The 16,508-nt window shown below is 57.2% G+C and overlaps 1 protein-coding gene and 1 long non-coding RNA gene across 2 annotated transcripts; both read left to right on the top strand.

The window, feature by feature from the left end:
• The first annotated feature begins 1,893 nt into the window (after nucleotides 1–1,893).
• LOC119100950 (transmembrane protein 87A-like) lies at nucleotides 1,894–11,272 on the top strand. Its single transcript, XM_037224170.1, is given in 12 exon segments — nucleotides 1,894–1,898; nucleotides 2,660–2,717; nucleotides 3,196–3,252; nucleotides 4,395–4,592; nucleotides 5,146–5,280; nucleotides 5,712–5,860; nucleotides 6,206–6,359; nucleotides 6,361–6,425; nucleotides 6,739–6,898; nucleotides 6,900–6,964; nucleotides 8,284–8,451; nucleotides 10,957–11,272. Coding segments are annotated over 12 exon segments (1,323 nt in total). The 3' UTR covers nucleotides 11,066–11,272.
• A 3,007-nt stretch (nucleotides 11,273–14,279) lies between these two features.
• On the top strand, nucleotides 14,280–16,158 carry LOC119097895 (uncharacterized). Its single transcript, XR_005094210.1, has 3 exons — nucleotides 14,280–14,368; nucleotides 15,230–15,334; nucleotides 16,137–16,158. It is a non-coding gene; the product is annotated as an uncharacterized LOC119097895 (long non-coding RNA).
• The last annotated feature ends 350 nt before the right edge of the window (nucleotides 16,159–16,508 follow it).

The following is a 16,508-nucleotide window of genomic DNA, read 5'->3' as shown; positions in this document are numbered from 1 at the left end:
ATCAAGCTAGCTATTAGGTCCATTAACATTAATCCGCCAGTATGATATCATATCGTGTGCGGTATGGCCCAGTCTGATGTGGTCTGAGGCTTCTAACTTAAACTACCTTTTCCAGTTTCCCGATTCAGCCAGACTTGGTTTGGTTCCGTACGTTCCTTCACAGCTCGCATCAGCTCTTTTTCCTCCCACATCGGTCCCCATCCGTTCCGGCCTGGAACGGTCAATGTGGGCGTTCCGTTGTTCCAGTCAGGGGCTTTCTTTGTTCTCCCCAGCCGCGGTACAAGTATCCAGTAAAGCGCGTGACACAACCCGCCTCCTATAGAAAAATGAGCAATTCCGATGCATAAGATGGTTTCCAAATACAGTCTTTCGTGTGCATTCTAAATATAAAAATGTCATGTACGCGTAAGGATGTCTCATCCTTGACGTCATCACAGCTAGTATGGTTTAGGCATGACGCACGCCACGAGCAGCTGCGCCGTATTCACCGCAGCATTCATTCATCTCGAAAGGTCAAGTCGTCGTGGCAGTCGCGGGGTAACGCTATGTGGCATTTGGGAGGGGGTATTCGTGCATTGGCGGTGTGATATATTCATCGGCAATATACATCGAAGTGCTGTGGTATACCTATACCAAAACATATGCCAATGGGCCTGGTGGAAAGCCGTGGAAGGATGTGCAAGGAAGACTTCTAGCCCTGGGCATGCGGGAATGTAGGACATAAAGATGCAATTGGGATGATGTTCACAATGACCGTCTTGAATCGATAATTTTGGTACTTGAGCCTGTGTTTTTTAACTTAGCAGGACAGTAACGTTATGTGCAGATACTGGAATCAGGCCTGTCTGTTCCAGGTTCATCTGAGAAGCTGTTATCGCCCCAGCCATGCATATTTCTTTGATCTCTGTCATATTGCTCACGTGGTCGCTTGTAGAGAGTCTGCCTGATCAGGGCCAATGGGACTTTACAATCAGTAAGGTGAGTTTCACTGTGAGGTCCTGGATGATGAACTTTGTTTCTCTCTGGTTGGATGAGGCTACTTATGACATTGTTGTGGGTCTGATGTGTACTAATACCTGTATTAACTGACTGTTGCAAATAAGAGCCAAGAACTGTAGTCTAATAACAAACTTTAAGGTTTGAAAGGCATCTGTTAGCTCAAAGTACCAAATAAGTGATGAAATTATTATAATGCTCCCAAATGCAGTAGAACCATGCTGAGACTAAAACTGAGTAGAATGATTGTTTGAAGAATTCCTTTGAAAAGGAAAATTGCTGGTGTGAATATGACAGTTTGCTACTAAAATCATGAAATTTTGTGGTAGCTTTATGTGTGCCTAGTCAAGACAATGTATGTGTTTTGAGTGCTTAATCCTTTTAGACTTAAATGATAGGAGAAAGCTGAATTGCTGTAAAGTGGATGCAGTTGACTTTCTGCCATTTCCATTTCACTGCATATATCACAATATTATGGTGGATTTGACTGCCCAAAGGCCTGCTCCTATGCCTATCCCAGCTGCTACTCTTAACCCTGCTCATACTTGTCATGCTCCTGCTGGTAACCCCACTCCTCATAATGATGTAACAAAGCCTTCATTTAGCTTTCTGTTCTCCAGCCATGTGCCCTACTTCCAGCCCTGCCCCTACTTTTAACCTTGGTCATACTCCTATTTGAACTCACCCCAATGCCCACTCCCACTTCCAACCAAAACATTACCTGGCTTGATTTAAGTTCCTGCAGTCTGATCCAACCTAAAGTGCTGCATCTGGATATGTTTCCTAGTGCTGATATGTTCACATTCTTATTTTTATTTCAGCCGAATGAGTACATTGGAGTGTCCAAGAGCTTATACAAGGACAGTGACATCATCATTCGGGTGACCTGTGCAAACCATGACGTGAACCTGACGGTTGGCTGGATGCTGAGGGAGACGCCATGCTGGAATGAGTATATCTACTTAGAAAGTCAGGTCAGTGAATTGGTCATATCTGTTAGTTGTTATGATGTTAGTATTGATGCATCCATTTCTTAACATATAAGTTGAAAGTTTCCGGGAATAAGTTAGTTAAAAGCTTGCTTATCCAAATGGGAATATAACACTGATGTATTGCTAGAAATATCATTGTGATGGACTCAGTTATATCCTTGTTGTCATTGAAACTGCAGGTTTGAGCACAATCCAGAATGTAAAATGGCTATGATGGCTAATGTTTGTTATTTTCTGCAATCCATAGGCTCCACCTGACAGCAACCTGTCATTTTGGTATGAGAATCCTGCCTACATGCCAAACAAGCTGCTGTACAATGAGACATGGTACACCACCTGGCCTGAGCATCAGTTCACCTGTGACAAGGTTGTGCTGGTAAGTGCCAGAATCAGTGCCTAGTGTCTTTTGAACATGGAGAACATTCTCCCACTGGTGACTTGGTGTCTGAGTAGACAATGAATTTTGTATGCACCTTAAAGTGCCTGTTACATGATGATGGACAGCTGACAGCTTCCAGAATGTATGTACAATTGATACGTAATGCTAGTATTGGACCGCATGTCAGCCATTGTGCTGTCATCCTCAACAGTAGCACTCTCATTTCAGCCTGAGGTCAATCTGCCGACCACTGATGCCAAGCAGCAGTCGCCCGTCCGCCCCTGCGGAGCAGAAAGTCCGCTCCTGCGGAGCCGAAGTCCGCCCCTGCAGAGCCGGAGCCTGCGCCGGCAGTGCGTATTTCGTCGACAGCTTGATGACATGACCTTGGCATTTGGCGGCTCTGAAACCCGGCCTCACGCGTTAGGCCAGCACAGCTGGTGTGTTGTCCTTTGGCCAGTTTCCATTTTGGTTTGAACTGAGATTTATACTAAAGCAACAAGCTCCGCCGGCAGTTGAAAATTGGGGCAATATGAAAGGTTAACTAAAAGAATTATTGCGACCAGCGATTTTTGGTCTCTTTTAATGCTTCTATTTGTTGATTAATCTCACATTGACATTTTTCCCATCTTCTGTTCATTCGTTTTGATTTATTTTCGTCAGATCAAAAAGTACATGTTACAGCTCCATTACGCAGCCAGCCTTGTGAACACGCACTGTGACGAGCGGCCCGTTGTCCACCCCGACATCCGCCTGCTGTCGCTGTGCCCACCCCGCCCTCTGCTGCACGTGCTCCCCCCGGCTCACCCGGACGGCCCGTGGCGTCCACAGGCGGTCCAGTCGTCGCCGGAGGAGCTGCCGACCCCGCTGCCGCTCGTCCGCCGTCCGGTACGTGCGTACGGCCCGCTCCGGCCGCCGCTGCTGCCCGCGGCCGCGCGCGCGACCGCATTCTGCCGTGTTGGCGTGGCGTCGGCCCCCGTGCCACCCGATCTCGTGCCGGTGGAATGTGGAGGGCTATTGTGTGGAGTGGTGGGACAGTGGGAGCGGGCTACACGGTTTGGTATGGTATACGACTGACAGGCTGTGTGTGCGGGGAGGGGGAGGGGGATGTGCAGGTCGGTATGTCGGTCTGGCGCGCGATCTTCGGGGGACTTCTCAGTGGACGCTAAAAACCGTAAGAAACGCCACTTGGCTATATTGTACGCGGTTTGGTTAACCTCTGCGTATATTTTGTGATAATATTGCATAGATGTTTGTGATATTTGTATCATGACTAATGCCTTTCTGTCGGGAGGGCCCGTGTCACGTGAAAAGCACCCGCAATCCTGACGTCAGTGGGGGCTCGGCCTTGCCGTTTTGTACTGCTATGGGCGTTTATTTTCTCCTCATTCTCACACACTCTGACCTTGTTATTTTCCCTCTGCCCTTGTGCTGGCAGCAGGGTCAAGGACTTTGCACACTCCTCTGCGCGAACCGGTCAGCGCCCTTCATGGGTGCTGCTCTGCTGCCATCCTCCCCGATTCCCCACTTCGCTGCTGTCCTCCCCACCGTCCCATTAGATTGTCCTCCTCGCTGCCTTTTCACTGTACTCCTGTGCTATTGCGTGGTGTTTCCATTGTTCCTGCTGCCTGTACTGACCTTGTGCCGTTGTCCCCTGCTGCTCCACTCTGGTACCCCCCACCCCGACCCCTTTACTCCCTGTTTCCTGCTGCGCCTCCTCTCTGCTGCCCCCATGCCGTCTTCACCTCCCTGCCGTCCGGCTGCACCGCCGGCCCCGCCGGCCCCTCTCCTGACGGGCTTCTCTCGTCGTCAAACGGCGGAGCAGGTGGTGGCGGCGGCGACGGCGCCCCATCGGCAGATCCGCCCGGCTGCACCGCCGGCCCCGCCGTCCCCTCTCCTGACGGGCCCCTCTCGCCGTCAGCGGGCGGAGCAGGTGGTGGCGGCGGCGACGGCGCCCCATCGGCAGATCCGTCCGGCTGCACCGCCGACCGCGCCGTCCCCCCCTCCTGACGGGCCCCTCTCGCCGTCAGCGGGCGGAGCAGGTGGTGGCGGCGGCGACGGCGCCCCATCGGCAGATCCGCGCCCCTGGCGATGGCATATTCCTGCTGGTGGTGCACGTGGCCGGCCGCGACCAGGCGGCGTCGCCGCGGCCGCTGAACGTGACCGTGCATCTGGAGATGCGTGGCGCCCACGGCTACCTGTCGGCCGCCGACTGGCCGTACCTGCCGGTCAGTGGGGGAGCGGGCAGGCGGCGCGTGGACGGCGGGCGGCACCGGCTGCGACGGCCACGGAGGAGTGAGGCCGAGCAGGGCCGAGGGAGGCTCGGTGGGGGGGAGGTAGCGGGCCAAGAGAGGCGGGCACTGGCGCGGTGGGACAGGCTGGACCGATTGTTACTGGCGTGGGTTGCTCAAGGATAGGTGGGAAGTGCCGCGGGGTACACTTCGAATGTCCCTACAGCACCCACTCTGACCCCGTGCTGACTTTATGCTGATTACGCTGATCTCACGCCGACCTGAGGCTGACCTCACGCTGGTCACGCATTGACCATCCACTGACCTCCCACGGACCTTGCACTGATTTCATACTGATCTCATACTGACCTTATACTGATATCGCACCGACCATACACTAATATTGCATTGGTCTCACACTGATCTAACACTGATCTGACATTAGCTTTACACCGATCTCACACTGACCCTAGGCTGACCTTACACTAACCCCAAGCTGACCCTGAGCTCACCCTGACCTGCGTTGACCCGCGGTGGCCTGCGCCTGCAGTTCTACTCGGTCATGTGCGCCGTGTACGTGCTGTACGGACTCGGCTGGCTGGTGGTGTGCTCCCGACAATGGCGCGAGCTGCTGCGCATCCAGTTCTGGATCGGCGGCGTCATCGCCATCGGCATGCTGGAGAAGGTGATAACCCAGCTGCCGGCACCGTGGTCGCCCGTTGCCGCGCGACTTTCACACTGAAACAGCGCTGCCTCAAGACAGAGCCGCGGATGATTGTCATGTTATCGCTATAGGTATTTGTGTGACGTGTATTTCGAGCTGGTTGTTTGTCATAGTGCGGGTGTAGTTTTGTTTTATCAAGCTGGTTGTCCAACAAATTATGAAAGGGTTTGAAGCTTAGCTTGTGTAGTTATTCCTGGCATTGTCTCACTCGCATGGTTATTTCTCATTCAGAAGTTGGTTGTATGTCAGAATGCACGCACACGCGGCGACTTACATGTTGACTCACATGTTCTTGTCGCGCGTGTTTGCCGTTTCGCCACTGACATGACGGCCAGCGGCGCGCCGGCGACTGCGGTTAGCCCGGCCGTGACCTGGCGCCGCTGTGCCCGCAGGCGGTGTTCCTGGCCGAGTACGAGTCGGTCAACAGGACCGGGCGCAGCGTGTGGGGCGCTGTGGTGTTCGCCGAGATCGTCTCGTGCGCCAAGCGAGCTCTCGCGCGTATGCTCGTCATCATCGTCTCGCTCGGCTTCGGCATCACCAAGTGAGGGCGGAGCGGCAGCGGGCTGTCGCGACGCGTCTCCCTGTGGGCTGACAGAAATAACCTGACCCTGATCTTATATTCGGCATTTGGCAAATCCTTGGCATCACATGAGTAGGATTCGTTCCGCGGCAAGGTAGCATTGTAGTGTGGATGGGCATAGGGGTTGCCTGAACGTGCCAGGGCTTCCCTGAGGGCGGCTGTTGCATTGAAAAACTGTGCGAATTTCCACGCACTCTGCTACCTCCAATGTTGTGGCGCACACCGTGTTTGCCGCCCGCGACTGCAACGCCGCTGGGTGGCAGTGTGGCGGCGCGGCCGGTCTGCTGACGCCCTGCCCCCCTGTAGGCCGCGCCTCGGCCCGCTGCTGCACCGCGTCATGGCCGTCGGCTTCATCTTCTTCATGTTCGCCTCGATTGAGAGCTGCACGCGCGCGCTGCGGCCCAAGAACGACATGTCGGGCGGCACGCTGGGCACCTCGGTGGTGCTGGCGCTGCTCGACTTCCGGCATCTGCTGGTGGGTGTTCTCGGCGCTGCTCAGCACAACGCGCACCCTCCGACTCCGCAGGTGAGCAGGCTCGGCGCGCGCCGCCGCTGACGGTGATGAGGGGGAGGGGGGGGGGGGGGGCTCGAGGACGCCGGGGCTCCGGATGGACTCGGTCTCGGTTTTGGCGGGAGGTCGTGACCCAGGCTCGGCTGGGCCTTTGCGGAGGGTATTAGCCCCCGACACCAGAGCACCTGTCGCAAAAGGCCGCTGTTATACGCTTGATTGAGTTCGCAGCTGCTTCGTGTAACATAACGCTTTGCGTCTTTTGCTGTGTCACTGCTGCACGTAGCACTTTTGCGTCACAGTCCGCACACCGCTGGCTTCCCCTGCGCAGGAACGAGGTGAAGCTGACGCTGTACCGTCACTTCACCAACACGCTGATGCTGTCCGTGCTGGCCTCGGTCGGCTTCATGGTGTGGTCGGTCAAGTTCCACCGGACTGTCGGCTGCCTGCGCCAGTGGAAGAACCTGTGGGCGGACGAGGCGTGCTGGCACAATCCTCTTCTCCATGATCCTGCTGGTCATCATGCTGCTCTGGAGACCAACAAACAACAACCAGAGGTGCGTCGGCGCCTGCACTTCGACGCGGGGGTCCGCGGCTGCCATCAAACTGTCGCTTAGATTGTTATTTGTGTGTACTGCCGCATGCCGCAACCCAGAAGGGGTCTATCCTCGAACAGCTGGTGTAGATTCAGCAACAACACGGCTTGTCTGTCCTTAGTACATGGTTAGCGTTGGTGTGGTTTAACCGATCAAAGCTGGCTTTTGATATTTTCAGCCTTTAGTAACCTATTGCCGAACATGGAAATATGATATTCGTAGGTTCACCCCCCCCCCCCCCTTTCGCTCCCCCTCCCTTTCTCCCTTTTCTTCCCAGCGATGTCTCCACGTCACCATTGCGCAGCTATGGTGACGACAGTCCTCCCTCCTGCTGTCGTACCGCCGACCCGAGACCGTTCCTCCCGCCCGTGCGCTCCTGTTATAACCTGTCCTCCCCGCCGACACGAGACCGTTCCTCCCGCCCGTGCGCCCCTGTTGTAACCTGTCCTCCCCGCCGACCCGAGACCGTTCCTCCCGCCTGCGTGTCTCAGTTATAACCTATCCTCCCCGCCGACCCGAGACCGTTCCTCCCGCCCGTGCGCCCCTGTTATAACATGTCCTCCCCGCCGACCCGAGACCGTTCCTCCCGCCCGTGCGCCCCTGTTATAACCTGTCCTCCCCGCCGACACGAGACCGTTCCTCCTGCCCGCACGCCCCCGTTATAACCTGTCCTCCCCGCTGACCCGAGATCGTTCTTCCCGCCCGTGCGCTCCCCTTGTAATCTGTCCCTCCCGCCCGTTGTGAACTCTGCTTCCGCTGCTGCAACCCTTGACGCCTCCCCGCGCCTAGTCCGACATACCCCTCCATCTGCTGCTGCGCTGGTATCCTGGCCCCCTCGATCCCGCCGTCGCCTCACGCCCATCTGACCTTCCTCCGTCGTGTTCTTACCTGACCCCCCGCTCTCAGTCCCTCCGCCGCACCCCTGTCTGACTTTCCTCCGTGGTGTCCTTATCTGACCCCCCCCCCCCCCCGTCCCGCCGCCGCACCCCTGTCTGACCTTCCTCCGGCGTGTCCTTACCTGACCCCCCCCCCCTCAGTCCCGCCGCCGCACCCCTGTCTGACCTTCCTCCGGCGTGTCCTTACCTGACCCCCCCCCCCCCAGTCCCGCCGCCGCACCCCTGTCTGGCCTTCCTCCGTGGTGTCCTTATCTGACCCCCCCCCGTCCTCAGTCCCGCCGCCGCACCCCTGCCTGACCTTCCTCCGTGGTGTCCTTATCTGACCCCCCCCCCCCCCCCCCCGTCCAGCTGCCGCACCCCTGTCTGACCTCTCTCCGGTGTCAGGTACGCGTTCACACCGCTGCTGGACGCCGGCGACGAGGACGAAGAGGACGAGCTGTTCCGCTCGGACGCCTACCACGACCTGAAGCTGCGCTCGCGCGGCCAGAGCTCGCCCAGCGGCTCGCGCGCCAACTCGCGCCGCTCGCGCAACGACTCGGACGAGGACCTCAAGTGAGTCGGTGCTGCCGGCCAGGCGGGCCGGGCCGCAGCGGGGCAGGCGTGCCGGCCCGCAGCTGGTGCCGCCCCCTGCCTGTGTTGTCCTGTGGTGGGGACAACGTAACGATGACGATAGTAATTGTGTCCCACGTGTCTGACTGCTGTGGCAGGGTAGCATTTCGTGGATAGATTGCTTGTAAATGTATTAAGGAAAGCTATGTGGGACGATCAGGTATGTTTTTTACATCCGCGTTTTCAGCATACCCGTCATTATGCCATTTTCTCTTTATATCCACCCATCCCATGCTCTTGAGCCCCAGCAAGCAGGCAACGCCTTCGCTGATCCATGGTAGCAGATCTCCCACAATGCACGCCAATGCGATGAAAGGCCCGTCAAGCCGGGGGAAACCTATGCTCCGGGAACTGCGTTTTGATTAACGAAAGGGACAGAAAGTCGGTGACGGTCAGTTGTTGACGAGCATATGGTGTCAGAATTTCCTTGTCGCCGATCCTTGGTAGCAACGATTCCAATGCATGAACGCATGTAACGCGTTCTGGCGAATTCGCTTGTTGTTCGCTTGCAGCTGGCTGCAGTTGCAACAGTTCTGGTCCAGCCGGGAGTATGCTGTGCACCCAGGTCGGAAAGGGAGCTGTGGCTTCACGACCACCCACAAATCTAACTGGGGCTCAAACTGCCCACCCAACAAGAAGCGCTTCTTAGCAGGTTTCCTTTTCAAAGGTGTGGTGGCGGTTATACAGAGAGCCCGCAGCACGTTTGGGGAGGTGTGCGATGGACACGTTCCGCGAACGTCTTCGCAGATGCACCGCGATAAACAGTAGTGCAGTACGCGAAGCTGTACGACGTATACACGTATACCTTCGCGGGTATGGGTTGCACGCTCTCATTATATTTGCTAGCGCACCTTGCAAAACCAAAGCCGTTTTGAAGCAGCTCTTGTCGGGCGTGGAGTTGAGTCCGGCTAAATCTGACGGGTGGCCGAGCAGTCACAAAGCCGCCTCCTACCTGGCGCACCTCTCCTTTGGTGGTGGCAATGAGATGGCTGCAGCCGCAGCTTTCTGCAAGCGGACAAGTGGATTTTGCTTTTCATGCAATGGTCTTGGAACGTTTCTTATGAGAGATGGCGGCAAGAAATTTGGATAATGGGTACTCATCACCAGCTCATCGCCAGCAGCGCTCTGTTTCCTCAATATCTGATACGCATTTCTGCTGAACATTTTGGGTTTTATTCATGGCCTGATGTGAGGACCCTCTTGCCGAGGGCTTCAAGCAAGCTGTATGGACATGGCGGGACCTGGAAGTGTCGCCACTTAAAAAAGTGCACCAGGGCAGTCGGATGGCGTCCTTCAGATGCAGGGACGCGCGCGCGCACGTTCTAAAATGCTCACTGACGGACGCGCAAATGTTCTCGCACGCGCACGCACACGCGCAAAAACGCGTCAGTATTTTTGTTTTGGGACCGATCCAACCGCGAGGTCAGTTACAAAGAAACAGTCATGTGAGAGGTTAGGCTAGGTTATTGCCTCACGCCTCCTGCCTTAAGTGCATGCCTCCTGCTATGTATTCCTGTGACAAAGAATACTTCAGCGTCAGGAGGTATGAAAATAGTTTTCTTGAAGCGCTCTTTGCTTCCTGGATTTTGTAGATGTTGACCAGAAATTTTCATGCTTGTTGATATTAGTAAGACAAGAAGCAGGAATGACCCATTGCTGGCCACTTTGTAATATTTGTTTACCGCCCAAATGAGGAGGGCCCTCAAGCCCCATTGCATACCGCTGTCCGTCATGACCATGAACGGGAAGGGCGGCTCTGCTGGCTGGCAGCTGGCACCGAGTCTTATGACTCAGTGCCGAGTCACGACTGTGGCCTCACCGTCCGGAGCCTTCCCGTGCGGGCTGTCAGTCCCACACCGTCTGGTTCGGTGCACCACCGGCTGGGGAGGGAGAGCATTCGTCCCTGGCAGGGATGTGCAGGGAAGGCCGCGGTGTTCGTGATGCTTCCCCAGCGCGGTCCTGTGCTCTTGTCGCACTGTGACGCAGAGGTGACTGGCCGAGCTCCCCCCCCCCCCCCCCCCACACACACACTCTGCTGGTGATAGCGTGAGCATGCTTGGAAGGGACGGGGCGCGTAGTCAGATGTCGCGTCCGTCTGGCCTGTGCTCCGACTGCTGCTGGCGGTAGCGGCGGAGGAGAGTCTGCCCTGTGCTCCGACTGCTGCCGGCGGTAGCGGCGGAGGAGAGTCTGCCCTGTGCTCCGACTGCTGCCGGCGGTAGCGGCGGAGGAAAGTCTACCCTGTGCTCCGACTGCTGCCGGCGGTAGCGGCGGAGGAGAATGACCAGGTGGCGGGCCGGCTGATGCCAGGCCGACTGCTGATCCCTCCTCCTCTCCCGGCGAGTCAGAGCTGGAGGAGCCGCCGCGCTGTGGAGGGTGCGTCGCGGTGTCGTGAGCCGGCGTGACGTACCGGCGCCGTGGCGCTCGCCTGACCCCGCCCGGCCCCGGCAGGTGGGTGGAGGACAACATCCCGGCCTCGCTGTCCGAGACGGCGCTGCCCGTCGTCGACTCGGACGAGGAGGTGATGCAGGCCAAGTTCGAGATCAGCAAGATGCAGTAGCGCCGCCGGGTCCGCTGGGCGGTGGCGCGGCGGCGTGTCCGGCGTGTCCGGCGTGTCCGGCTGTGTCCGGCGTGTCCGGCTGTGGCGGACGCCAGCCGGGTCGGGACTCGGGTGCGCTCGTGACCCGGCGCGGCCGCGGCCTCCCGGGCGAGCAGGGGCGTGATCAGGCAGTTCAGGGCGGGGGCGGGTCTCGGCCCGCGCTGGGTCTTCCCGTCGTCTCCCCCGCCGGCGGCGCTGGAGACGGCGCCGTCGCGGCGAGCCGGCGGGCCGTCCGGGCGCGGCGGCGTGGCCGACGTCGGCGCGGCGGTGGCGGTTGCGGCTGGACTCTGGACTTGGCGGAGTGTGATGCGGGCCGGCGGGCGGTCTTGTCGGGCCCCACGGGTGGGCAGCGGCCCGTCTTAGTTCTACTGTGTGTACATGTGCGGGTCTGCACATGCCTTCCGTTTCGTGCGCACTGTGATGACGTTTGCCGCGTGGAGAGTGCGAGTCGTCTGACCTGCCTTATCCCTGGGCGCGTATCTGTACATGGAGATGCAAAGATGTCTGGGTTTCGGCATGTCCAGCGAGCGGAGCTACCGCTTGCGGTGTAAATACCTGTGTGATACATATTTCACGTATGCGTGCTGCGATTTGTCCACTGTTACTGTCGCACTTACACCTAAATGCCTGTACCGATTATCAGCTGTCTGTCGGTTGAGGACGCCCTGATTCGTTGATGAGCTTGTTGTGGGCTCCTGTGGTGATCTGGGTCATCGTGAGATATGGGGCATTTCGCCTATACCACGTGGAGTTCAGTTGTATCGTTACTGTCGGGAACCTTGCGTTCACAACTGTTAACTGCATTGCATGGTGGCGATGTTTATTTTGTTCATCAATGGTTAATGTTGTAGATTTATTTAATTTTGCTTCTTAAATATATGTACAGTGGAACGTTTTCTTCAGCTTGGTGTCTGGTACCATATCGTTCACTCGGTAGCCATCTATGTTGACCAACTTTTCTCGCAGCTGTAGCAGGCGATGTTTTATCCAAGGTGCCACATTTGAAATGAAAAATAGCTGCATTTTCTGACTTTCTGTCTTGCTGACTCGCAATCGAAGCTTCGGCGCGTCCTGAGTTAATCCAGAGGTGCACCGTACCACTGGCGCCAATTGCTTATGCACATAAAACCCGTGACGCGTCAGTGCAAAGAAACCAGCTGTCTTGCAGTTCATATATGCGTGCACCGAGAGCGCGGTAGACAAAGGCCGTGTAGCCAAAGCGGGAACGTCATTTTAGGGCAGTTCTGCGATGTTTTTGTCGCTCCTGGCGACTAACGTTGAGTACGTGCGGTCTCACAGACACGACACGTGTCCACGTAGCGCCTGCCGTGACCAGTGGAAGAAACGACACGCTTCGTTCCGTTGGTGGACGCGCCAATGAAAGAAATCAACGATGAAGCGAGAGCGATTTTGCTGCATAAACACTCATGCCGGGAAAGTCCATGGCTCGAAAATGCATAGCTCATGATGTCCTGTCAATATCCGTTTTCCTGACGGAACGGCTCGAAGTTGGATGAGCTTGAACCATTCAAGAAGAGTGCAAACATTTACTCACTGTCTTTATTCCCACCTCAATGCAGCTCGTTGGGCAATCGTCTGCAGTTTTCAGCGTCCGCCGTTCGGGGGCGCCGCCGCTCGATGGCCCGCGGCGGTCGCCCCGGGCGGTGGCGGTGACCTTGTGACCTCGGCGCCGGCCGCGGTCAGTCTGGGGGTCGCGACCCGTGCCAGTGGAGGTGCTGCAGCGCCGGTGCGGACGGACTCGCTCAGCGGAGCGCCGCTATGATACGCCGTAAGATTGTGATGGCGTCTGTGAATGTTTGTTATTTGCTTTTGATCATGCTTGGACTTTTTCTTGAAGGCTTGCATCCATACATTTGTTTTAATCGCCATGCAGAGCTGTGCGTTAGCATCTTATCGTAATGTAAATGGCGTGCGACGGGCGAAGTGAGCTTGATTATCATACACGGTAGGCCAAGGAGTAATTTGCGCTGGCATACCCGCCGCCCCATACCGTGAGATTCCACCGCCGGGGGTGCATCGCGTCTGTCTGAAGCTGCGGTAGCTCTGGAAAGCTTGCGATGGATAGTCATGAAGACGTGTACGATCAACGAACCCGTATGCCATTACCCGCGGTGCGGACACGGCAGTCTGTAGCCATCGACCCCTCATCCCGCATCCCCGTGACGCCGGGCGGGTGGGGGCGCCCGTTCCAGTCTGGCTGCTGGTGGCGGCGCTGGGCGCGGCCGGAGCGGTGGGGCTCGTGCCGCCACCGCCGCCCTTCCCGCCGCTGCCGCCGCTGCCGCCGCTGCCGCCGGTGCACCTGCCGCGGCCTCAGAAGCAGTTCCACGGTGGGGTGTGTCCGCCGGACACCAAGTGCGTGCACCCCGAGGACTGTTCCGTGAGTACACCCCCGCCCCGCCCCGCACCCCACCCCACCCCACTCGACCCCCTCCACTGTCGAGCCGTTCACACGATGGGTGAGCGTTTGCGGGAATGGTGTGGCCAGGGAGCTGGTGGGCTCTGCTCTGCTCTGCTGCCGTCCTATGAGCAACAATAGTGTATACGTTTGATACAAACTCAAGGCTTTGCTGGATTTTTGTATGCAACCACTTGGATATGTTTTGATATGATATATTTTAATATGTCATTCAGCTCATCTAGGAACACGCTAGATATTGCCCCGATCACCTCTTATGTTCTGATGTTCACGGCCAGCACGCAACATTGCCGCCACATACGGACGCCTTGCTGCTGCTCCACCCATGTTGCCCTCGCTCTGAACGCGGCTCTGACCACCGTCCCTCGCCAGACACGGACGCCTTGCTGCTGCTCCCCCCCATGTTGACCTCGCTCCGAACGCGGCTCCGTCCCTCGCTAGACCCCCCTCCCCCCCATCGTGTTGACCACGGCTCAGACTACCGTCCCGTGCTTGACACGCTACCTCCGTGCTGACCTCGGCTGTGACCGGCGCCCGTCCGCCCGGCAGGCCAGTGCCGGCCCGGCTGGGACTTCCCTGGACCTGACCAGCTGTTACCTGGTGTCGCCCGAGCTGCCTGTGACGCGGCACGAGGCGGTGGCCGAGTGCGCCGCGCTCAGCGCCCACCCGCCCGTGCTGGAGAGCTCCGAGGAGCTGGCCGTGCTCTCCCGCTTCGGGCCGCACTGGACGGACGGCCCTCTGGGACGACGGCCGCGCCCTCTGGCTTTGGGCCACCACCGGCGAACCGATCGACTTCGAGACGCTTGGCCTCCAGCCGCCTACAGACGGTGATTGCCGTCGCCGGTCAGCTGACTGTTGACTGACTGTTGACTGACTGTTGACTGACTGTTGACTGACTGTTGACTGACTGTTGATTGACTGTTGATTGACTGTTGGTTGACTGTTGATTGACTGTTGATTGACTGTTGATTGACTGACTGTTGACTGACTGTTGACTGACTGTTGACTGACTGTTGACTGACTGTTGACTGACTGTTGACTGACTGTTGACTGACTGTTGACTGACTGTCGATTGACTGTCGATTGACTGGGCGGGGGATTTGGCGTTGTATCGTCGGGCTTTGTCGTTATCGCATGCAGTTCAGCAATGTATGTAGCTGCCCCGCTCCATAGCTCACGCCTTACTTGCTCCTTTAAGGCGAGTATTCCCTACCCCACTCCGATTTGACATTCTGCGTCGCGTTCATTTTCCGCGGATGGGAGGTGCTGCTAAAAGCTGGTATGGTAAGGCAGGAACGAGGATACTATCGCAGCACGAATGCTGACGTCCAGTTGTGTACGACTGAAATCTGTATTCGTGTTGACACACTTTCCACACTGCATCCTTCTTTTCTGCTGTTAAAACTCACTATGTGGCAGATCCCACGTACTTTCTCTCACCTGCTTGCAGCAGTCCTCCAATCCTGAGTTAGTTTTACTCCTACGTGTCCAAAACCGTCGCCAAATCATGGGTCGGCAATACACAAATGTCCGCACGAATACGAGTTTAGTGCAGGTTCAATACATCCGTGTAAGAGTACAAACAAGTCGTGCGTAATCGATGTTTATAGTCGGTGACGAAGCGCCAACGCTGGCTGATGAAGGCATTGGCGATGCGCGGTCCCATTTACTCCCAAACACTTCGGCAGGCTCCAAGTCGAAGCAATGCCTTAAGGCGACGTCTCGGACCGACTCGCTGTCTCAGCTGGAGAGCGCCAGCTGCGAGTCCACGGCCTTCTACGTCTGCGAGACGGGTCAGTTAGGCCTACCTCTAACGGTCCGCATACAAGTGTCCCGAAGTGCATTTATTTTGACCTAGGAGGTATCTCGCCTGGCGCAACGCATATTGGGAAGTGCTGTGCTCTTCTACTCCCCTCGCTCCGCCCCCCCCCCCCGCCCACGCACACGCACTATTGCCAGGGTTGGGATTTTCCGCTGGGCTGGTGTCATCTGATTAGCGTGCAATTGATTTTGGCGAAGTCTCTCTTCACTCCATTAGACGTTTATAACTTGAACGACTCGAATTGACTTGAACATTTTGATGGGATGGATTTCTGGGGTCAGATCTCGCCAAGCAGCGTTTGACGTGTGAACCCTGACTGCCCCATCTGGTCGCGAGATTCTTTAACGTGCCGCAATGCTTATCATGGCCCAAGCGGTCTTCTGGCCTCGCCTCCTGACCGTGGTGATGCGGCCGCTGCCACCGGCCGCGTGCCATCCGAGCCGGGGACAAATAGCGAGTACCGAACGACTCCACATCCACCCAAAGCGCCACGGGTAGTTTGGAAGACAAGCGCTCGGACCGACCGAGATGAGGGAGTGGGCTGTAGGATAACGTATGGGGGAGGTGCAGACGACAGGGCCGTATAATCCAACCAAATGTTCATTTTGGAACCGGCCTTCGCTTTTCACCATGCATGTGTTACAAATATGACGCTAGAGGGGGCAGCGTTTGTGGAGTCTGACCAGCCGCATCAGTGTTGCGTCGAGCGAGATCAGTACGTCTGTGCCTCCGCTTGCGTATGCGACCGCCATGGCGCCGCTCCTTCTGCGCAGGTAGCGCCAGCGTTGCCCGCTGTATGAAAGCAGAAGAACCAGGCTGTGCTGTGCTGTGGATGCCAACCACTACCCAGGTACGGCAGGCCGTCCCGCTTGTCTCCCGCTTCACGGTGCCGGCGAGCGCTGCCCGCATGTCGTGAACTGTTCTGTATGCCCCCACCATTGGGGTGTGAAGGCCTCGCTGGCCCTGGTCCCCGCTGTCCGTGCTCTGAGGAGCAGGGACAGCAGGGACTAGACTCCCGTGGATGGCCTCTCATTTCGGATGGAGCGCTGTGTTGTGTGTCCAGTGTCCAGCACTCCACTGTCCTGCTGGCACTCCACTGTCCTGTCCTAACCTGCTGCTGGTTAGAGCGTGACGCATCGCGCAAG

The sequence above is a fragment of the Pollicipes pollicipes genome, unplaced genomic scaffold (assembly GCF_011947565.3).
Source record: "Pollicipes pollicipes isolate AB1234 unplaced genomic scaffold, Ppol_2.1 Scaffold_2555;HRSCAF=2994_pilon_pilon_pilon, whole genome shotgun sequence".
Taxonomy (NCBI): Eukaryota; Metazoa; Arthropoda; class Thecostraca; order Pollicipedomorpha; family Pollicipedidae; genus Pollicipes; species Pollicipes pollicipes.
The sequence above is the reverse complement of the archived record's forward strand: the minus strand, read 5'-3'. Positions and strand labels throughout refer to the sequence as shown.